At 46.1% G+C, this 24,247-nt stretch overlaps 1 protein-coding gene across 3 annotated transcripts in view; it reads left to right on the forward strand.

The window, feature by feature from the left end:
* Positions 1-2,591: 2,591 nt before the first annotated feature.
* The window catches only part of LOC128730555 (tyrosine-protein kinase Fer), a 30,519-nt gene continuing 8,863 nt past the window's right edge, over positions 2,592-24,247 (forward strand). For 2 of the 3 annotated variants that reach the window (XM_053823611.1, XM_053823612.1), the window contains exons 1-6: positions 2,592-2,787; positions 4,871-5,061; positions 22,302-22,395; positions 22,545-22,740; positions 23,491-23,955; positions 24,026-24,200. In XM_053823611.1, the coding sequence (XP_053679586.1) occupies positions 2,592-2,787; positions 4,871-5,061; positions 22,302-22,395; positions 22,545-22,740; positions 23,491-23,955; positions 24,026-24,200 (1,317 nt within the window). Of the gene's footprint in view, positions 2,788-4,870; positions 5,062-22,301; positions 22,396-22,544; positions 22,741-23,490; positions 23,956-23,987; positions 24,201-24,247 lie in introns of all 3 variants that reach the window. The other variant, XM_053823613.1, reaches the window with a different exon arrangement.

Consider the following 24,247-nt stretch of genomic DNA (forward strand, 5'->3'; position numbering starts at 1 on the left):
GGGCTCGTACTCGGTCTCATGTTTGTCCATTTTTGTATTTTTCTCTCTTCTTTTAGTTTGTTTGCACATAAACATTGTATCCAAATGGCCACCGAATCATTGTTCTTTCTACTTATGAAGGTCTAGCATGGGTAAAGTTCCATTGCAACCCAGAACATGAAGATTTCGGGCTGTTTATTAGTCAGAATACGGTTGAAAATATTCATTTGCATTCAACGCCTTACTTTAAAAATTATTTTTATTATTCCGATTTTTTTCAATTGCTTGATTGATTTAAATGATATGGAACATTTTTTAAATGCATTCGTATCATATTTCCCCGGTTAATCAAACGCAAAGTTCTGCCAGTAAACGCATTATTCTTCGCATTATTTTACACCACTCCAACTGCAAACCTGCAAGGCATTGCAACGCATCAGTTACGCCACACGATGCAGCTATAATTATCGACGTAATACGCACCGTCGCTTGCTCGTAAAGTATTATGGTGTTGCAATTGGTGCAAGATGCAACCGTATTCTCGCCACCCGTGGATCTGAGGATGTCTAGCCCGGAACCGGTCCGTGCCCATCTTCCGAGGGCCATCCATCCTCCGTTGTGCTTCTTTATCATTCGGTAACCAGTTTGGTGATTTTGCGAGCATTGCCATCGGTAGCTAATGAAGCATATCCGCCTGATCCAGTTTTGCTGCTGCCCGCAGCTTCAGATAACGTTACCTCGCGAGCGCAGACAAAGGAAGATGACGGGCCGCTAATTTCTCACCGTTCTCGCCTTTTCGTAACGTGAGCTTGTGATGTGTGTGTGTGTGTGTGTGTGTGTGTGTGTGTGTGTGTGTGTGTGTGTGTGAAGGAAACGCGATCAACGATATAAGCCCACTGTGTTCTGATGGTGGAGCTTTTCTGTGCAGAAATAGCCAGCAGCATGGTTGAAAGTGCGTTTTATTGCTGCCTTTAAAATTACAACGTATTATTACGTGTTGGAAAGCTGGAAGAGAAATTGTTGCCGCATATAGCGTATATACCTTCGAGGGCGTTGTAAACCGTGCTCAATGCAGGAGGGACGATTTTTTTACTGGTGTATTTTTAAACCACATCCAAAACCCTCTTGTCCCGTTCGCTCGTGCCGCTTATGGCTGTTGGATGCGCTGCTGAAGCAAACGTTTGTTTTAGTGGTATCAATTGTGGAAGATTTTAAACGGCTCGATGGATTTTCAATTGACCGCAATTGGTTTTAACATGCCCGTCAGCTATTTTTTTTATTGCCGTCGGTTTGTTTACGCTTGAAGCTGTACGGATTCATGATATATCTATTTTTACAATTGGCCTAAATTTATTTCTTTTTGTAATTTGAATAACCCAGTCCAGTTTGATGTGATTTCTTTATTTGACAAACACTGAGAGTTCATCAGTTAAATTCAAATTATCCTTCAAAAGCATATTGAGCTTTCATTTTGTGAGGCACAAATATATTGACATATTTAAATCTACATAAGAAATAGTGCCAAAGGGTATCCCTTTTGAAATCTAATTGTCTCAATATTTGTACATCATGAATTAGCATTCGATTTCTTCAGAAGACATTATTGGGATTTTTTATAACAATATTTTATTAGCATGGCAGTTATCAATGACATGCTTTATTTAAATTTGTTAGGATAACTGTAAATTTTTTTTTGCGTTTTAATAACAGTTGTATACTATTGCGCCGTTTCACAAATGCTTGTTTTCTATCTTTTCAGGGCCCTAATAGAACATGTAATCTTTACCCGTGTCTGATGGTTGAAGGCTGTTGAAGAACATTCACAAAGATTATATGCACCCGTCGACAGGTGTCGATTTATTCTAAAAACAGTGCACCCGCTACGAGAAAGAAAGTTTCAGCCAAAAACGAAGAAAAAAACAAGCGCCCCCATCAAGCAAAACACAAAGTTTCGTGTGGTTTATTTGTAGCCAGCACGGTGTCAAAGTGGCGATCGGTTGTGTTTACTCTCTAACATGTGTCTGGCTTGTGCACAGGAAGGCAATTGAGTAATCCGCGTGCCTCGGTGCATTACAGGATTACCGTCAGTTGCCATTTGCAACCCACACCGAAAATAGATGCATCCCTTTTCCTTCGCGATCGTGTGCGCCATCTGCGGACGAATGTGCGTGCGGAAGTGAAATAGTGTCAAAACCTGGGCGCCCATCGAATCCGTATACAGTCCTTGATCGAGTAGTTCAGGTTGCTTTGTTTGTTGTTGCTTAACTCTCAGAAGCGACGCAGCGAATGCGCACGGGCGCGTTGATGTGTTTTACTTTTCAGCGCGTTAAAGGTGTGGAAAATTGTATTAGGCTAATATTTATTTCCCTTTCATTAGTGTAACAGCAGAAGCTACACAACGACAGGTAGTAACAGTGTGTGTTGTGCGGTTTTTCGTGTGTTGGCTCGCGCGTCCCCAAGATCGTAGCAGCCATCGCGCTGGTTCATGTGTCGCGGGTGGTAGACGGTTTAAGTGGGTTGTGGCTAAGTAGCTTGTGTATTCGATTCGTGAGAGCAGGAAACAGTGTGCGAAACAAACGGATTGGGACGGTTCTACCGCTCCACCAAACGCGATGGGCTTCTCGTCCGCTCTGCAGGGTCGAGCGGCGCATGATGCGCTGCTCAACCGGCAGGAGGCCGAACTGAAGCTGCTCGAAACGATGAAGCGATGTCTGGCGCAGAAGGCCAAGTGTGATCGCGAGTACGCGGTTTCGCTTGCGGCCGTCACACAGCAAGGGCTCAAAATTGATCGATCGGACGACCTGCAAGGTAAGTGCCCTGGTGCATGTGATGATAAGCGACTGGGCGCCTCCATTCGGAAAATGCACCAATTTCGTTTCAGAGAAATTTAAGATTGCGGATCAATGCTATGCATTACGCTTTGCTTACAGTTTTTACTCTATTTTCTTGGGTGTTATAAATGTTTCTAGTGATACTGTAAAAAAAGAATTTTGTGATCCCTATCACATTTTTAACACCATTCAATTTCGTAGTAGAACCAACATATTTTTTCAATACAAATAAGCGTTTCAATGTTGTTGATCCTAACATGACAGCTTATTTCTTTTTTGACTTTTATACATTATCAAAAGAAATATTTATAATAAATAAACATAAGCCTTGAATCCTCTCATGTTTATAGTATTATTAGGATTAGTTTGACGACTTCTCAGAAACAGAAAGGAATTACTTTGCCACACAATTAATGCCTACGTGATGAACGATGCCGATTTGATCGTAAATAAATAATCTTCGCCATCAATCACGACTCGAGCAGGATGTGAACATCGTTTTGCTCGAGAGTAATTGATCAATCTCCCGAAATCCTGCTGAAAGTAGAAGCTTACCATCCCGGTTCGCTTCGGTTCGGTCAAACGGTGCACGGGTTGGTTCCCACGTCCCAAAACTCAGCCACATCACCGCTTTTACTAATCATGGCTCTCGCTTTCGTGCCTCCGGTCGACTTCCTTGCCATTCGCTCGATCGCGTCTTCAAATTTCGCCCCCAGTGCCATGGCGCGGCTGTGTTGGGTTTTGCTCTTTTTTCCACCGTTTTTTTCCCCTTTTTAATACCACCTTCAATCACGCACGGTTGCGTGGAATTCATTTTAAACTATCATCGACGCTCGAGCATCGATGTTTCCGACGCATGCCGTCTTTCGGAGCGTGTTTTTTTGTTAGTTCGTTTGTTATTCATTTCCTGTTTCATTGCTCGAGATCAATGTAAAATTGGAAGAAGCAGCAAGCATCCTGGACCAGTGGATTTCATTTGATTTTTTTTATCATCGTATACGTTTTGCTAAAATTTCTCTTCAATCGATCTTCTGTGAATCAACTACTTTGTTTCAGACGCTTCTACTAAAGTTTTTTTCATTTGAGCTAATATTTATCAGCTTTTGATTCACAGTAAAGGCTGTTGAAAAGCTAACCTTTTTGTTTGACACTCTTCTTCTTTCATTTTAAGCCTACAGGTATTCCTACCTAATTTCATGTTGCGCTCGCAAAAGAGTCAATTATTTTCCTGCTATCCTATTTGATTCTCCAGTCAACAGTTTTTCACACTTTTGTTGGCGCAAAAACCGGCTAACCATTGTCAATGTGTAATGAATGCTGTATTTAACATTAAACTTACTTATTTACTAGCATGAAATGAAATACAATTCTAACACGAATAAACGGAAACAAAAGCCTTCAATTCGTGGCAATTAGCAAAAAAATAAAAAGAGGTAAATTGTACAACGCACCCCACATCTAACATCTGTGTGCGGCTTATTTGAATACATTGTCCGCTTTGAAGGCGATGTTTTTTTTGTTGCTGTGCTGCAACGACACGGCTGTGAATATCAAATGTATGCTAACGGCTAATCAAACACGTTTTTGTGTGCACCCGAAATTTGGCTGAAGGTAAAGTCAGGGCCGCACATTAGCGAATCAAATGCAATACTTCCATTCATACCACCCGACTAAGCACCAGCAACCTTACGGGTAGTGTTTCTCAGTGTTGTGAATTTAATTGCACTTCAAATGGGCGCACTTTTAGCAAGTTGATTTTAGGCGTCTAAAGTCTTATTTTGATGTGGAAACAATTCAATAGATGTTTTCGTTTTTGTTTCTGAAAATATTGCGTTTTGTGTTGCAACCCTTTTAGTATGCATATTTTTAACTTCAAATAGCGTAAGGATAGCCAGTTTTTTATTATTAATATTCAAATTAATTAGTGTCGTTCTAAACCATTTTCACCCCGACCGTATAGGGATTTAATTAAACCCACGATTTAACCGTCACCACAGGAGTGGCTTTGCAGCCAATCGGATTGTCATTTATTGTTATTTGCTTCCTATTTCCGCCCACAGGAAGCCACATTATGCGAGCCTGGCGCAGCTTCATGGAGGAATTGGAGCACACGGCGAAACAGATTCGCACCAACGCGGAACAGCTGGAGACGGTGTGCCACGACAAGCTAGCCAGCCTGTCTCAGGAGAAACGACGCGTTCGGAAGCAGTACCAGGAGGAGCACACCAAAATCGCCACCCAGTTCAGCCATGTGAGTAATAGAGTCACATTTGTCGTGCGCACTGCCGCGCTTTGGTGCGGGAAAACCCCAGCAGGAAATGGAGATTATTTTTTATTTTTATTTAAGCCATATCAAGCGGCTCTTCTACAAGCTAGATTAAATGAAAGCAAGCCTTATTTTCAAGGGTCAAAACGCTGACGGTTTAATGTCGTATTTAAACGAATAATCCAGTGGTTTCCGTTTTTGGCTGATAACGCTTAGCATTTTTCGCTCATGTTTGCTAATACACTCGCGAATGCGCAAATCCCGGTTCGGCTTGTGGACATTCGTAAGCTGGTCTTGTTATAGCTATTCCAAGCAATTTACGAGATCTTTTCGCGGTACATCGCAGCACAGCCCGATTACTCGAGTAACTCTCTGGACTGCAAGCGCAGGAAAACATTCAAGAAATTTTCACAAACCATCTAAAGTGTAACATGCATTGGCTGCGGTGTGAAAATTTCTCGCCACGAGAGAGATGCTCGTGCTGATGATACATTTGTATGGGCTTTTAATGGCTGGAATGAAACATAGCCTGACCTACTTATGCCACTCCGTGCGTCCGATGCAAGCCCGTTAGACAAAATCGATCGTGCAAGTGTGTGTTTTATCACGCAAAACACCGGTGGAAGAACCGGACGAAATTAATTTACACTCCAAATTCAGGCCAATTTCGGGGATTTATCTATGAGAAAACAGTGGACGCATATATGGTGGATAAGAGAAAAAAAAACTAGAACAAACTGCAAGCAGAAAAACGACCGTTTCCATAAACTGCGTCGTATGTGCGCGCAGCTGCATAGCTCTCGCTCTTGAACCTATTAGTTGACCCGGCATTGTAACAGCAGTGGAAATAGGCCGTTGTGTCATTGCACAAATATGTCCCTCGGTCTCAGCTCTGGGGGAAGGCGAGCGAGACGTTGTTCCGGTGGGAGGGTGGGATGTCTGGTCGTAACACGAAGGACCGAGCCATGTAGAACACGCGGCTTGGATCGATGATCATGCCTCCCCGCGATCCTTTGGGAAAGCGCAAACCGGATGCTGGTGGTCTCATTTCGCCTGCAGGTCCGGTTTTCCACCGGGAAAAGCCGTAACAATTAAACACATTGATACTGTTTCCTATTGTTCCATTGAAGTGTATTTATATCTCAATGATTCGTCAAATTTTGTGTAAGGTATGGGGTTTTCTTTCATTATTTGAACGTCTGCCAAATGTAATTCTTTGGCGGTTTTTAAAGCATTTTGTATGACAAATTTTAACACACTCGTCATCGTGAGACGGAGGATCTTGAAAAGAGGATACATAATTTGCCCAATTATGACCTCTTTACTTAACAATTCGCAGGACATGTTGCACAATTTATTTAACCACTTAAGACACTTGTGTAGCCGCTTGCCTTTCATTTCAAGAGCGAACTGTACTATCACAAACCGGCGGCTGTATATGGGTGTTTCATGGCCTATTCCTTTTCCTTTCATTAGGTTACGATATGGTATCGTTTCATAATTAGATCTTTCGCCGGCGTCTTGCCATGCGTTCAAAGCGGAAATTTGGTTGGGAAATTTGCACATTTTTCCTTCCAAACCACAACCCAGGCGTGGTGTAACGTGTTACCGATCTTCGCCGCTATTTTCGCCACTGAGTACGTACTCTCAGCTTCCACTTCGGTCCCATTATTCAATCTACCTCAGCACAATCGGCGTGCGAATCGCAACAGCAGTGCCGATGAGTTATCACGTGCGTTTGCGAACGGGTTAACCTAACCCGGTTGAAATACGCGAAGTAGCGTGTTATTCGCTAGAAGAAGTTCAGCCGCTGCTTAAGCCCCCGGGGTTTCCCGGTATTTGGATGCATAAATATTGACGATTTTTGGGTGAAAGTAGTTCCCACACGGTTCGAACACGGTTAGCTTCGTGGAAAAAGCAACACCAGAAAGGTTAATCAGGGCTTAACGACGTACTGAACTCATATCAGAGATTAGCACATTTTAGCGTACAACATCCATCTGAATTATGGGAATTTCTTATCAGTTAGCTTCTCGTGTTGATAGCGATTAGTTTTTGGCTCGCATGAAGCAAATATTGTACTGTAAGTTCAAACAACTTCCAATAACGTGGCGATCGGAAGCTCTTCTATCGGCAAATGCAGCTTCGTCCGGGGGCTGCGTGCCGAATGTTGCCTTCTGGCATTTTCGGCCGATGCCATTCTTTCTCCCAACGGGCGAAAAGATGAATTATTCACGCGCCCTTTCGCTTTTTCGTCCGCCTGACGTGTGGCACGGTTTCGGGTCGGCGTTGACTTTCCGGTGACTTGACGTGTGACACGCGAGATGTGCATTTTTCTCTGCGCCAACAGCCGGGAAAAAAAGGGAACACACAACCGCCAGATGCTAGATGGATGGGCCCCTGGTGGGTGGGTAAAGCAGTATCGTCGTGAGCACGTCGTTTGTCTAACGTGTGTTCTGTAGGGTCGCTGTTGGCTCGTTGCGCGCCCATTCGTCATTCATGTTGTCTAATTTAAAACAAACCGCCTTCCCGACCGGCCGGTACCGGAGATGGAGGACGGTGTGAACGTCAGCGAATTGTCAAATCAATTAATCCGACCCTTAGCGTTCGTTGCTTGCGCGAAGTTCCTGCTGTTGCGCATCACGATGCCCCTAATGGAGCTTCGAGGCCTCGCGTAAACCTGCTAATGGGGCCTCGCGTTTGGCTGCTCATCTTAGGTTGCCTGTTTTCTGTTGTTCATTTTGTGAGCCCAATTTCACAAAGGGCATCCTAAGAACGCTGCAGCAAAGTGAAGACGAGCGCGCGCGCGCGAAAAATGACGCGTAGATACGAGCGCGACTCGCGCGATCGGATTTTTATTAGCGCCAATTTTAGGTCACCCGGAGCCGGACCCACCGTAGGTTGCCCTCCTGGGGGTGGTGTTGGTTTGGGTGGTGGGTTTTTTTTGCGCGAAACACACACACCAACACCATCGACCGCGTTCCGCTTCCTAGCGCCACCCCCAGACACACGGCGCACATGGCTTTACTCTTGGGGTCGTTTTGTGAGGTTAACCATGTTCGTTTCTCTCTCTCTCTCTCTCTGGCCGTATCTCCCAACCGGTTTCAAATGGTGGCAGGCAAAACGAATCTCTACCACAACCCCATCAACCGTCTCAAAAACCACCCCCGTGGTGCGTGTTTTGCTACGCAGATCCCGTCGCGTCGTTCGGTCGTGATCGCGGACACAAACGCGGATGGTTGGAACGTGGCCAAAATTGAAACGGAGAAAGACGAACCGAGTGGACGCGTGCGCCCTCACGCCACACGGACTCGGTGTGTTGGTGTGTATGATCACCTCCCCTTCCCTTTTGGGGTGCGCCTAGGTGGGTGGGAGAGCCGAATTAAACGGGCAAAATCGACTGGCATAACCGGCGAAGGCAGCCACACCAGCAGCAACAGCAGCAGCAGAAGCTGACAGTATAAATAAACAACGAAAAAGTTCACCCCACAGGTTGGTGGGGTTGCGTACAATGTACGTCCGGAAAAAAGGGCGAGAGTGGGGGTGGAAAACACGTGTTGGCCCATCGATAGAAAGAGAGAAAGAGAGAGAGAGAGAGAGAGAGAGAGAGAGAGAGACAAAATGGCTTAAAGGGGGAGGGCTGAGTGAGCGGCGCGAAATCCGGTTCTTGTGATGAAATTTTTCATGGAGGAGGAAACAAAAACAACCTCCCCCAGGTTAATGTGCGAAGGGTTTTATTACAACGCCGTGTGTTAGTTGGAAATTTAGGTTTTTTTTTTCCTTTTACTTCTTCTTGTTAAGATAATGTTTCTAATAAACGGTGATAAGTTAGAGAAAAAACGCTTCATCCATCGGCTGGTTAATTCTTAACATCAGATGCTCCATTACATTAGGTTTTGCTTTTTTGTTGGTACTCACTTAGATAAAAAAAATCCCCCTATTATCCATCCTCCCTGTACGGGTGGTCTGCTTTGCGTCGTAATGGTGAATTACCCCAAAAATAGAAGATCGCGCGGTCTCGCTGTACGGGAAAGGAAATGGGCTGCGAGACGTTACAGTTTTCCCACCACTGCTCGACGTAATCAATCGAATAACGCGATTACACCACCGTCAGGACTGCTCAATTCGCACAGGATAGCGCTCTAGCACCTGCGTTTCGCCCACAAACGGTTGTAATGCACCCGAAGGAATTACACCGACATGCGTTTTATTACGCTACCAGCAGGACGAAGGATCATTTTGACGTTTCCATCCGTCAGGAGTCGCCTTTTCCAGGCGACATCCTCCGGCGTGGCCGTTAGAACAGCCAATGCATAATGCTCGTACATTTGTTTGGCCGATTCTCCGAACTCATCTAAATGAAGAAACATTGCGCTCAGCCGCCGGCCAAGGTGGGCAGAAGCATTCGTTTCCATTTGCTGCGCAACACGGCGCAGCTGCCCTTTTGGTGGAGCCTCGGTAACGCGTGTTATTGAACAACTTTTGCCCAACGGAGAGCAACGAAACGAGGGCCCGAGATCGAAGGAGACCTGGCCGCCCCCAGACCAGACGGAGCGCTCCAGAACATCAATTGCCATCAATTATCGCGGAATTGATATTAATTGGATTTTAGTGGACTGTGGATGTGCCGTCGGTGGAATCTCGTTGCGTTGCGATCGAGTGGTACTGGTAAAATTGGCACCATCGGGTGAAACTTCGAGTGCATGGGGGCCGAGACTTTTCTTTCCATCCACCCACCCACCCGGTTGTTTGTTTATCCTTCACGCCCCGCCCCCCGGGGTGGGAAATCTAGGCGCTGTTTTTCTCCACATAAAAACAAATCTGCTGGCGAACGCTCGTACAGTTACCGGTACCGGTTTTTCCCTTTCCGATGGCCGTGTAAACGGATAGAGGTTAACCCATAAAAAAAAACACACAAATGAAACAAAACCTTCCGAAATGCCTTCCCGCACATCCCTTTTTGGGTTGGTCCAACTAGCGGAAGACAGAATAAAAAAAAATACCAGATGCTGTTAAACGCCAAACGGAGCGTTTTTTTTTTTGGTGTTTGGTAAGCTGCTTTTCGGTAGCAGGGGATGTTTTTTTTCTCTCCATTCGTCTTGTTTCCCTCAAAATTGGAGCAGTTATCTTTCGTCATTCGTTATCGAGTGAAAATCAAACGCGAACGAACAACTAGTCCGCTTGGTATGGTTTCTGTTTTCCAGCTTTTCCGGCTCGCTGGTGGGTTGGAGTAAAAAAAAGGTAGATACGATTAACTGGTTTAAACCGGAAAAGCTAAACAAGCGCATGCCTCTGTATGTGTGCTTGTGTGTTTTATGCTACCCTCTTTCGATGATAAATGGTTTCTGGGCACTTGGTGCATTTAAACCGGCGAAATGTCGAGGAAAGCAGTGCGGAGATGGCCCCACGGGCCAAGGATGTGGGTCCTTAAGTGTTCTGGTTCCGTCCCGAGCCCTGGTTGATTGATGAACGCGATAACGAGAGAGTGATCTTGAGTGCAACGCAAAGTGAACAATAAATTGAGTTTAAAGTTTCCCTCCCCCCAGGCAGAAGTGTACCACGCTTAGCAGAAGTGGGGTTTATAACTGCTCAAGTGTTGAGAAACAATTACATTAACCGGAAACAGCTAGTTTCATCTATCGGGAAATCACGTTCGTTCGTACTGATTGCGAACCTTATTTGTCATTATGTTGGTTTTCATATTTTAATAAACCGACTAAAATTTGCTCAAATTCAAAAGGGAAAATAATGAAGCAAAGGACAATTTTCACCAATGGAACGATGGTTTTTTGTGTGGTGAGTGCATGAAGAAAAAATCGATCGACTAATTTATTAGCTCATCAGACACCCTCCCCGAGGGTGACGTTTGTTCCGAGCTTCTGCTGCGGTTTATCTCCCACAAGCCACATGAAACGCACGTCACAAAACAAACAAAGAAAAAACGTTCGCCTCTAAAACCACTGATCCTAAAAATAGCGCCTTTGATTACAAACCGAGCAAAACCAGGGGGCGGAACAATTCAATTAAATAACCCCCGCGATGATGTGACATCCTAAAAGCGCCCTAAAAATAATGTCCGATAATCATTTTATTGATCTCGTGTTGCCGTCGTAAGGATGGAGATTTATTTCCGTCCTTCGTCACACACAGATGCTATCGAAGCTGGGGGTTTGTACGCGTGGAAAATCGGTAGCATTTCCCACGCGCTTGTAACGCGAACCGGAAACGCCCACACAACACGCCCCCGAGGGGTGAAAAGACAAAACACACCAGCAAAATGTTGTGTGTTAAGCGTTGCATTAATGTTTTCACACACCCCCTCGCTCGGTCGGATCGCTTAATTCGAACGGCCAATTAAAATCATAACATTACATCTATCTGGCCCCGGTAAGCCTTGTTTTTTTTTCGGCCACTTTTCTGGTTGGATTGTTCCGGTGAAATTCGAAGCCATACGGGGTGCCGATAAGGGTGGCGCATCAAAAAGGGTGTGAATGGGTCGATGCATTTCTCTTCGGGCCAGTGTGCCAACCCGACTGTGTCAGATTTGATGCTCGCTGTGGCCAATTACACCCCAAGGCGAGAAGGTCATCGTGGGATCCACCCCTACCAAGCTTTATGTGAGCGTTGACGTGACGTGTTGACAGTAAGAAAGGAGGGGGTGGTTGAAAAGTTGGGAGGGAAGCTCAGTTGATGAGCGGAAAATTGAAGATAAAATTTTGGGACGCCACGCGAGGCTAGCCCCAGGGTGCGAAAGGTGATTTAATAATTTCCAAATCGTCTCACAAATTAACCGCCACCGTCCAAAAGGAAGCCGCCCGGTGCGCCCCCCCCCCCCCCGTTATCGTTCGCGTGTGCCACCCATTACATGGCGTCTCACGACTCCCCCCGCCATTTGACGGGCGATCAATTTAGTCAATTTTATTCAATTATTCGTCCAGCAGCAGCAGCAGCAGTTACCCGGTGGAACGTGTTACCACGATGGAACCGTTTTCTAGACGGATGATTTTTCTTTCCACCCACGGTCGAGAGCGAGCCAAATTGCGAGCAGCTATCTCGTTTTATCGCCCTTCCACCCACAGAATCCCGTGTGGGTTTTTTGACAAATTTTCCTTTCAATACCGCCGGGCTTGTGGGTCTTGGGCGAGCGAATGGAAACTCTTTCGCTTTGCATGGCTTTAAGGCTTTGGGTTTGTCTTCTTTTGCGGTCCGACATTGCACTCTGAACGCGCGAACTCTTTCCATTTTCTATGTTCGTTTCGGCGCTCTGACCCAACGCGGGAGCTCAACATTTCCCTTCGACGGTTAATTGACCCGTGAAATGAGAAGATTTTTCTTTTGCTCCACGCGTGGGGGCTTGTGAGAAATAATTGCGGTAACTTTTTGGAAGGCTTTTTTTTTGATTCGCCAAAGACCCTGCAAACCTGTGGTGAAATACGACTGTCATTTTTTTCACTTAGTGATAAAGATGTTAAATTAGTACACTTTTCAAGAGTGCGTTCCGTGCCGTACTTTCTTTTCAGGTTTTTTTTGTACTCATTTTTTTTGCTGATGTCTGATAAACGATACTTGCATAAGTTAATGTTGAAGTTAATTTTGCTGGTCATTGCATGATAACACTGAACCTCATTGAAATTCACTACATTTCTAACGATTTAACAAATAAGAAACGATCTATGCTCTGTTGGTCTACATTAACGCATTTAAAGTACAATTGTACAGTGTTTCATATTTAACATCCACCTGGTTTGAAGGTAAAAAACATGCTACCAGAATCATAAATGCAATTATTCGCCCTCGTGCGCTATCACACAAACGCAATATTTCATTCTCCCGTGTAATGTGGGTCACAAAAAGTTTCAATTTGTGGTGCACCAGCTCCTTCCGGTTTCCAACCCATGTCCTGGCCACACCGGAAGCGCTGCCACCGGTAAACCATCGTGCACCGTTTCCCAAATGGAAAATGGAAATGAAAATCTGACCCTAACGCCGGTGGAATTGCAGATTAGGTGACCCAACCATGCTCCGGCGATGCAGTTGGGCCAAATGCATAAACCCTACACTTCGGGCTCGAAACCGGTCGAGACTCCCGTGATATGGAGGCCGGTTTACTCACCCATGCAATGGGTTTGATCTTCACCTTGCACCAGCAGGTTGCGCGTAAGGCAGGTCAGTGCATCGGCAGCACTGCACCCATCTGGATGCACCCATTTCCGATGCAGCTGGATGTGTGTCTGTGTGTGTGTGTGTTTTTGCCTGTCTCCTTCGCTTCTCCACTCGGTCTCACAAACCAGTTCACCTTCCACACGCTACGCACCTGCCCAGGGAATGCCCGTCGGTGCACTCGACCCTGCGAAACGGAGGACCTGCGATGAGGGCTTTTGCTCATTTTAATCCCAAATGAATTCCGAAACCGGATCTCGGAGGGATGATGTTCGCCGTTGGGAATAAAAATATGCGCCCAAGACCCACACTCGAACGGATCGTTCCCCTTCCGGTTAAGCCGTTTCGTGCGTGTGAGATAGCTGCCACCGTTAGATGGTGAGTTTTTCGCTGCGGAAAAAGCGTCCAGACGGATTAAGCGGCAAGCTGGAATTATGAAACGAATCCTGCCTCTTTGCGAAAGTGGGACGCGATGAGCGGACGTGTTGCTGATTAGCTCGAGTGCTATTGGACGATTGTTCCGTTTCGCTGGCAATTATCCTCAAGTTGGTGGGTTCCATAAGCATCATTCTAAGCAACGTTTGTGCCTTGTGCCTTTTAGCGGAAAGTGAAATAAAGCAGTTTTAAAAGGCAGCGTAAAGCCATCAAAAAAATATGTGAATAAACATTACCTCGGTCGCCATGGCTTGGGATTCGCCGAGGAAACGAAAGGATACGCTTGTGCAACCACCAGCCCGATCCTGAAAGCGTGCGGGCACCGGTGGGTCTGGTGTTTGTTGTACCGTAAAAAACTTTGGAATTTTACGATCGGATGTACCTGCCCCGTGGCAGCATTGTTCGCTGTCGCGAGGATGTTTTATGCTGCGGAAGGAACCATAAAGCTTCGCGCTATGCGTCACCGTTAAAGCACCGAGTTGCCGGCACCGGGATGCGTTTGCACGTGGCATATGGCCCCGTGGGTTCGCGCTAAACTGCAGACATCCAAACAGTGCTTACCTTACCGGTTGGGGTTCAAAACCAAATGAAAAACCAAGCAGGAAGTTTGCGAAGCGGGATCCAGTTTGGGAAGGAACGTAAGCGATCTTTGTGAAGGAGGAGTTTGATTGTGTCCAAGGTGAATAAGATACTCTTTTCTTGCTGTATTGTGCCATTATCATCCTCAAAGTATGTGGAAGAAAACGCCAAATGCTTCTTTCACTAGCATCTCCTTATATTGCAAAATGCATGTGCATGATTCTTAATATATTTCTTTTGTAAATTGATCTGTATTTTAAAGACAATGTGATATCGAAACTTATATCATAAATACGATGAGGATCACTTAGTCCAAATTTTGCTTTACGGATTTATTCCTTTCTGGTACGTTTTGTAATCAGATAGCAAGATAGCCATAAGCCATAAGCCATATGGTATCCTCTAGCATAAGAAATAAAAGTTTTGATCAAATTTGCATTGTAAAATCTAGAGCTTTCCGTCGTAGTGATGCAAAACTTCAAAACTCTCTCACCATGGAGCGACTGGCTGCAATAACTATTTAGTCATTTTTTTTTCTCTCTTAAAAATGCTCACTAAGATATCGATTCTTACTGGGCATATCCGATGAAGAGTCGTTCATACTTCCTCTGTCGCACATCCTTTGCCCCCAATAGCAATGTTTCGTCACGATGCCACGTACAAAATGCGGCTCCGTTCATTCTGCCGCCAGCTGATTAAATTCCGAACGTCATGCAATCTTGACCCACAATCCTCTAACACACGTGTTCCTTCGAACGATGACGCACAGGATTGCGTTTAGTGGTTACGCCGATGGCACGAGCTGCACATTTTATGCTGTAACTATAGAGTGGTGTATTGCCTGAAGAAGAATATTCCATTTAGGGAAGCGTAAAATTTACGACGATTGAATCAATAATTATTAGATAATTGAATCGGCAATTGACTTCTAAAAGAGCTTAACATTATTTATACAATACGTTTCATTGTGGTAGATGATTTTGATTTGAGCGAAAGCTCCCCCGAATATGTCGAAGCACAAAGAGAATATTTAAAAGGGTGCCATCTCAGCAGAATGCAATCGATCGAAGGTTTTACCGATGATTCAGCCAGCACCCGGCCCGGGCTGGCAATTCTGTTCCGCTCGCTTACTCATCGTAATTGGCAACGGCTCGGTCAAAATAACTCGGCGCACAAAAGCAGCAAAACACTCCCGGGAACCTTTACCTTTTGGCCCACCATCATTGGGCTTCCGATTGACTCATTGACGTGCGCGCGTGTGGTTGAAAATGACACATGTGACGGGTTTTGCCTTAACTTGTCGCATCTCCAGCGTGGCTTTGAGGGCATTAAAATCGAGCCCAACCAAACCAGAGCCAGGTGGTGCAGCAAAAATGGGCCACCAAAGAGCCCATTTGTGCATAAAAACTGCATTCCATCTAATCTGGCCGGCGCGATAACTCGACAAACCGGAACCACACTCGTGACCAGTTTCGTTAGCCAACGCTACACGATTGGAACGAAACGCGGCCCAAAGACCGACTCCCGTTTTTCCAACCCTCCTGGCAGGTCTCGCTGGTACGGGAAATGTGTCACCCTCAATCAGCTTCGAAACATAATCTCGCTCCGGCGGGCGATGTAATGGCACCAACCACCCGTTACTTGATTAAGACACCGTTGGTGGAGTTGAGAAATTGTCCCCACAGTGTTCGGAAAATCCGCCAGCGAGATGATACGGGGTAGAAATTGGCCAACGAAATGGAAGGATCCCGTGGGAAGAGTCACCAGATGAATGTGTTTGAACATTGTGCATCGTTCTCTATCACTCCGTACCGATGTTTTGTCCTCTTCGCGCACTCAGCTGATCCTTTGGCCGTGTAATCGTGTGGTCCTTCCCACGAATCCTTCTGACGGCGTTTGTCGATTCACTCGACAAGGAGCGCGACCCGACGCCAACCAACGAACGGTCTTTGTTTCGTGGACACGAAATTCATCGTGCTGCTTCCGGTGCCCGGCGTTGGCAAACGAGCTGATCCGCTGCTCGTCGCTGTACGGAAATTGTCGCCGTTTGGAGGGTTTCTTTTTCGAGTTCTCATCATTTCCTTGTTTGCGATGCACCCAGTCAGCCTCCGAGCGCGACGGGCAACAACTTCTTGATAGTTAAACTTCCACCCGAACGACTTTTGATTCTCGTCCTTTTGCGGAATGTTGCCGCATGAGAATGAGAGAACGCAATAAGTAGCTGGAAATACGGATCGGTTCCAGGATTTCGAGCAAAAGTTTTCCAGCCAAGATGCATTCCTCCTTGGGGCAGGTCGTTGCGCTTCGCGAATGAACAGCTATTTGCTGCCGTGTTAAAGCGACCACGACGGCGTCTGGTCGACGTTTATGGCACCAAACTTTAAATCCTCGCTGCTGTTTCGAGCGAAGCTTCCTCCTTTTCGATTTTCCGTAATGGAATCGGGGAAATTTTAATCCCACCCAAGGAGTAGAACAATGGAACGAGTGGCTTTTTTATTGCCCCTTCTCTGAAAGCCCCAGGCGTCTGCTGGAATTTAATGACAAAGGCGCTCAAGACTTGCGAGTTTCAGATGGGAGGGAAAAAGCGAGCGCACGTTTGAAGATGGAGTTGCTAAGCAGAAATACCAGAAGCTCCTTCCAGATGGATAATGAAATTTTGGTAGCTGCAGATTCGCACCTCAACGGGGCTCCACAGGGGAAAACAGATGAGCGAAATCACATGCATGTCCTGGGTAATACATTAAGGTAAAAGTTCATTAAACTCTCTCTCTCTCTCTCTCTTTCGTGTTCTGTTCAACGTTAATGTTTGTGATAATTTCATTTTAATTTCTAGAAAATGATCAAACATTTAAAGTATGCGCTTCACCTTGAGTCGTTTGCAAAGTGCACTTTCGTATTCATCTGCTTTCCTTCACCGGTCACAGGATGCTTGATTGAGCTGCAAATGTCGTCCTTGCTGTCTCGGTAGCACCGGCAACAGAGCCTGCACGTCTACCGTCAGGATGTGCTTTCGGCACCTGCCCGTTTCTCAGGCGAAAAATGAAAAATTGCTTTCCACATGGGTACACCGAAATAGAGAGAGAGAGAGAAGAGAGAGCAAAAGCACATCTAAAAGGTGTCCACGTTGGCACGTGACCGCCGCACAGGATTCGCGAGTACGCGACCAGACACTTGCCATGCTCGTCGGAAAGAAACGCCTCGCATCCTGCATAATGATCCTGCACCTTCCTGTGTGCCGGGTCGAAAAGTGCATCCCTCGGCACGAAACTCGAATTCATCCTTGGGTGGGTGTCCTCGGGAAACCGGGAACAAAGAGGACAGGACTACGGGCTGATGATGGTGAAGTTGGTTCGAACTTTTGCCAGACGTCTGGTACTGGAAATGAATGACGACGCTGGTAGAAATTCCTCGCTCGAACACGATGCACTACTTCCGGGCTTCTTGCGTCTCTCTTTCTCTCTCACACACATACTCTCTTTCTTTCTCTCGCGTTTTGTAATGCACCCTGCCGTGCAGGTCGTTGCAACCCGCAGCATCCTTCGATCAAGTAGTCCGGCGACGTTGTAATCGATTTGGCCAACGGAAGGACCCAACCCGACCAGACCCAACAACAGCCGGACGATGCACTTTTCCCAACTCACCCACGCCAAGATGCTTTTCAGCGTCTGGCACGGACGTCGACTGCTTGAAATTTTTCCGAAGAACCAAAAAGGCGTGGGTGATTTTCCACTGGTACTACTGCTGTTCTGCTATGGTAACCCATTCAATCCCATCAAAGCAGCATTACGAAAGTCAGCTCTCAAATTGTATCAGCACAATTCTTTCGTTCGGTTTGATAGGGTGCTTGTTTGAGTGAGAGATTCTATAACTTCCGTAAAGCGCTGATCCCTCGCAGGAACGAGACGATACAAGGACGTGTGTTTCATTCCTTCTCTAGCTATTTATTTTCTTTTTCACGAGCTGACCATATGGTCGGGGGAAACAGCAACAACAAAAAAACAGCTTAATGGTGCTTTATTTGTCCGCAAAGAAAACATAAAGCAAGCAAAACCTAATCGCGTCGCTTTAATCAACGTCTGAACAGAATCTGTGGTGGGGCTTTAATTACAAACGTTCACCAAACTGCAATCGATCTAATCGTCGGCGTCATTTATCTTGTTCCACCCATCCCGGTTTCCGGCGAATGATGAGCAAGTAATGCGTTCGTTGGGACGTGCCCGACGCCGGCGAAGGACTTTGTAGTTTAGTACATCACGCTCTGCAGTGCTTCTTTTTTTTCCTCCGTGTTGGAGGGTCTGATAGAAGTGAATAAATGTATCGAGTGTTGTGAGGAGTCCGTGAGTCAATGATAATTAAGAGACGCTTGCATGAGAGTGCATTTTTAGTGCATCGTCGGATAGTAATAATAACACACATTTGCTTTAAATTTGCTTTATTTTTAGGGTGTTTTATCTTTTTTTTCCGTTTAATCTTCAACAATGTGCTCTTTCGTGTTTTGTCTCATGCAAAGCAAATTGCACGTGTTTGATTGATGAATTCTTAACGACAACAACCGGCCTCGCAATAAGTCGCATCGTGTCGCATCGCTCGGTGACCTATTTCAAAATGGTGTTACAATTAAATTTAATTACATTGCCCCTCTGGCCCCTGTCTCCCATAACATCCACACCGAAATTCTGCTGGCCATGTTCGGGTCATCTCTCGAAAAGGGGTAACTCCCACTCCCACATCGCCGACACGCATAAAATCTTACGTGCGTTGTAACGCCGCTGGGGAATCGGCAGAACGCACTGTACGCTGGTGGACAATGTGCTTGTTAATTTGCAGCTCTAGTTGAAACCCACCGCTTGTTAATAATCGCCTTTGCAGATGTGCAGCCAGCTTGGGAGGTCTCAGCGTGTGCATTATGTCACGTCCAGGGTGGCGTGCGTGTATGCTTTCCTTTTACCCCGTTTTCATCTTGCCTGTTACACCAGCACCGAAGCGCAACGGGACAACTGCGAGATGCTGCTCCGGGGCGTGGAGCCTACACGAAACGAGGCCATTCTCGACGAGCCTCGGGAGCCACGAGAATGCACGGCATGCGTGGAAAGTTTTCCCCATGGAGCTAATTATTATGCATGTTTGGTTGCGGCCTGTATGCCAGCTGAGAAAGTGTTGCGTGGTACGCATTTATGCACAAAAGTAAACCTCTCTCACTCTCAACAAACGACCGGCAGGGCAGAGGGTGATCGGTAAACAAGATCGTGGCCCGAAAAAAAAAACACAAAAGATGCACTTCGACGGTGGCTGACTCCATTTAATTTTGCCAGCTTTATCAGCAGGATCGTCCGGGTGGGACGGGTCTGTTTGTGTGAACCATAATCTGCATGTTAATCGTAGTCCCCGCAAGGTACCTGTTGGGAGAAAATCTGCATCTGTACCCCGTTTGCACTCGGGTGCAGGTGCACTTACAATGTATGCACTTGTTAAGCTCCCCGCGGCACCGGTAGCTGATCGCGGCATTATGTGATGCATGAGTGCGGACGCGTTGTGCATTTCGCGTTGCTGGACGTTCGAGAATCGCACTGATTCTGGCTGAACTAGATACGCCTTGGGGATGAACGGATTTATTGGTGGAAAATAGGTTATCGTGAGGGTTGTCACTTTTTTCCATCACTGTCTCTCTCTCTCTTTTTATCCGCTATTGTAATCCTTTCCGGCAAAAAAGAAGACAAGACATCATGAGCTGTGCATAATTTTATTTATTTACATTCTCTTTGTTGTGAAACAGGCTGCATTTGTTAAAAATTGACATTTGTGTTGCTGAATTTTGTGGCATTTATCTACTATTTTGCTGATGATGATTTTGATACAAAAAACTCCTCATTTTAAGCAAATAAATGAGCGTTAAAATGCTGGATAAATCGCATACTATTTCAATTAGTTATAATTTTTTTTAATAGTTTTTACACGCTAATCCTAAATTAATAAAGTTACACAAAATTTGTTTAATTTAATATTAAACTAAGCTAATTTTAATACTAAACCTGATTAAACCTTGTATTGTGAAAAATGCGAAATAAAATTGCATGCCGTACACAGGAACCTAAAATAGCTAATAAGAAATGCCACGCAATGGGAGAACCCACGCAAACTTCCAACTAGCGCGAGGTCACATCGATTTCGGGGCTTGCTTGCACGGCGCTGCAACTCGCTGCACCTAATGCACAATGCAGTTGGTAATCAGCACCGACGGAAGATTGGATAGTGCGGCAGGTAATTCATCTGCGTTAGAGCGGCCATACCTGCCGACGAATGGGACGAATCTCCGGACCAATCCGAGCGGAATAATGAGCAAAAGTAATTAAAACCCTTCTTTGGCGCATTTCATCAAAACAACGTAATCGGGTGTACTGATTTTTATCATTTATGCAATCGTTATGAGCTCACTGCAGCGTGGTGTAGGACAATTGCACAATTGCTCGCAGAACAGCGAAAGCTCCTGCGTTTGGACATGAAAATTAGACATTTTTGAACCAAAAAAGGGTTGCGTGAAAACGATTGCGCAAAATGGAGATGACGAAAATTAGTGGAATTATAGTAATAGTTTGTGCTATATTCCATGGAAAAAGATGCCGAGATTTTTTGTTTTATTTATTTATTTTGTTTTAAAGCAATTTAATGATTTGTTTATCCGGTTTATTTGATTTCTTTTCTTGATTATATCTTATTTTCCATTTAGACTTATTTAATTCAGTACAGATGAACAGTCTTTATCATTCTAGTAAATGTGGTGGGAATAACACGATTTAAATGTTTCATTGCTTTAGTACATCTATTGTTTCTAATGGCAAAGCTCCACTACAACTCGCCCCATTAATATGCCGTCACTAAAAAAAGGGCTGTTAAATTACGGTTGATAAAGTGCCGGACAGAAATACCTTTTCCAGTCGCCTGAAACTGGGCAAACAAGAATATTCAGCAATGGGAAAACTACCAGCAGGGAAACTAGTAAAGAGAGAGAGTTTTTGTTTCCCCTTCTTGATATTTTTAACTTTTATCCATCACCATTTGCTGGCTTTTCCATTCGTTCCCAGCCACCGCGTGGGCCAGTTTCGATCATCAATCTTCGTCGAAAGTAACGTGTTGAAGGTTCCCCTCACAAAACTGCAACTGCAAAACCGTGAAAAAAAGGACTCCATCTACGCTGACTCAAGCGAATGCATTCGGTTCGTTGGCCAATGGTGGTTTCATCACCGTTGGACCACAACGAATCCAACCAGTCCGTTCGAACTCTGTCCCAAAGGACTCGCCACCGCGTGGACCATCCTTTTTTGTTGCGTTTTCGCTCCCAGTTGGGGTCACCAGATTGTAGACAGCGCGGCCAGTCGGCCACTCCCCGGTTGCAGCTGCATTTTCAAAATTGCATCCAAATGGATCCCAATCACGCACACTAAATTGATAGCCACGGTTCGTGAGAAGGAGAGCTCTGGGGTGAGAAGGTCAAAAATGGAAAACCTCGACCTCGACCGCTCCCGCAAACGGGTTTCCGTTGGTTCGGAATGGAGCGCGAGGTTAAATCAAATCTCCTTTACGTGACATCAATACGATGCGCCCGGCGGTCGGTTGCACTATGATTTATAGCCCACCCTGGGGAAAGTTTATTGCACAGCACACCGGGCCCATTGTTCGCCTGCAGCGGCAGAAGTTTGCATAGATTTACACAAAACTGTGGAACGATTTGAATACGTCAGAATGTCCCCGGGTGGAAAATGAAACATGCACGGTGCAATTTTACGTAAAATTGGCACTGTCCAGAGCAAAGTGAAGTGCTACTAAAGATAACGTTATTTTGAGTTTGCTGTAGCATTTGAGGTTGTGGTGTTAGGAAGTAAAACTAGGCTAGGTTGGAACTGTCAAACGGAAGTCAAGTTGTTGAACAATTGACATATAAAAAGATCGTAAATTTCATTGGGATCCCTGCTAAGCGTAGAATCTGAACAGTGTACAAAGGCGATCTAAATCAACTTTCTTGCTCCATCCTAATCGTTTTCCTTTTCCACTTCCAGCTCACAGAAGACGTCGCACGGAAGAAAAGCGAGTACCAGAAGCATTTAGACTACTACAAACTGTTGCGGGGCCGATTCGAGGAGCACATCAAATGTAAGTCAGTCGCAACAGTCACGAGAGCATCCCTTCGGGCAATGTCATTTCCGCGTTCGACACTGCACTCCGTTTTGTTTGTTTTCTGTTAAACCCGTACCACTACAATGCTCCTTTTCTTCGTGCCCTTTTTTCCTCCCTTTGACCAGCCGGGCGGTCCGGACGGAAGCTGGACGATGTCATCGACAAGTACCAGAAAGCCTGCCGGAAGCTGCACCAAGCGCACAACGAGTACGTCCTCCTCATCACCGAAGCGGTCGAGGTGGAGAAGGACTTCCGGACGATACTGCTGCCCGGGTTGCTCGAGCACCAGCAGTCCCTTCAGGAGGGCTTCATCCAGGCGTGGTACGTATGGGGAGGGCCCATTACACCGCACCTCGAACAAACACCCGCAGGCCGGGCACGAATTAGTCAGCAAATTATGCGCCGACCGGTGGAGAGCTTGGCGAGGCAACTCGGAGTAATTGTTCGGTTCGGGATTGCTGGGAATTAATTTGATTAACATCCGGTCGGTTTTGGTCGACCGGAGGCGATCGTAGCCTTCTGGCCACGATCCCCGGTGCGTATTCCTGTCAGGTTTACTTCCTGCCAAATTTCCAGCCACACACAATACAGTCAAATCATCGAAGCAATCTAATTTATGAAAGTCATCCCACCGAAAGCCCAGCCAGCCCGTGTCCTAGTAGGCTGGTGGTGTTATCTGCTGGCTGGCTTGCACGAACGGTGAAGCGGTTTAGCATTCAACGCAGCCTTCTAAACGCAAAACGACCGTTGCGGCCATAGTGTGGATATGATTTATTTGATTTTAATGCCTCGCCCTTTCCCCGATCAGCCCTAATCCTTTTTGGGGGAGGGCGATTAGGTTGTTATTCAAATTGCTGCTCAGACAAAGCGTGCTCGTGGTGAAATTGCAAACAGTTTGCTTTCAACGATTAGCTAATTACCGGTTGCGGGTGTGGCATCAAAAGTCACCGTTCGCGAAGGGAAATAACGTCCAGCGACGATGAGTCATTTTCCAAAACCCCCACATTTGCTCGTGGATTTTAAACAAATCGATAAAAAGCTGCAAATTGTATCCCATTCATCCACCCACAGGAGCAACCTGCTGCAGGAAATCGCTAAACTGAGCGACACCACATCCGACAAGTACACCGACATTCAGCGACGCATCGAATCAAGCCTGGCGAGCATCAACGCGGCTGAGGAGTATCGCGAGTTTACGGAAAAGCACAAAACCTCACCGGCCGCACCGGTTGTCTTCCAGTTTGATGAGAGTCTCGTCGAGGATAGCCTCGGAAAGCTACAGGCCAACACGCTGACCGTCGACAACTTGACAGTTGATTGGCTGAGAGGCCGGCAAACGGAGCTAGAGGGCACGGTTAAGGACCTGCAGGATCGGCAAGGCAAGCTGTGTGCCGACACGAACGGATCGAACGGTGTTGGAGGCGGTGGTAGTCCGTCAGGCAGCCCCGTTGGTACACCTGGTACGAAACCCTCTACGCCCATCTTGAACGGTGCCAACGGTAATGGTGTACTCGGGAAGGACCACAACACGAACAAGTAAGCGCTCGGTGTGGGTGATACGCATACAGCTGGCTATATCTGAATCTTCCATCCATCAACGTGACAGATCCTCCAAGGAGCTAAACACGCTGCGCTGCCAGGAACGGCAAACACTCAAGCTGGTGGACATGATTCGCTCGGCCCTAAACGAAGTTGGCTGCGAGGAACTGCCCTCCGGCTGTGACGATCTCTCCGTGGAACATCTGATCGAGAACAAGAAGTCTGTCAGCCAGGATCTGTCGGTGAGTACGCAGCCTTAAGCGAGGCGCATCCTGCTGGTGGTGCTGGT

This window comes from Anopheles nili, chromosome 2 (genome assembly GCF_943737925.1).
Source record: "Anopheles nili chromosome 2, idAnoNiliSN_F5_01, whole genome shotgun sequence".
NCBI classification, from domain to species: Eukaryota; Metazoa; Arthropoda; class Insecta; order Diptera; family Culicidae; genus Anopheles; species Anopheles nili.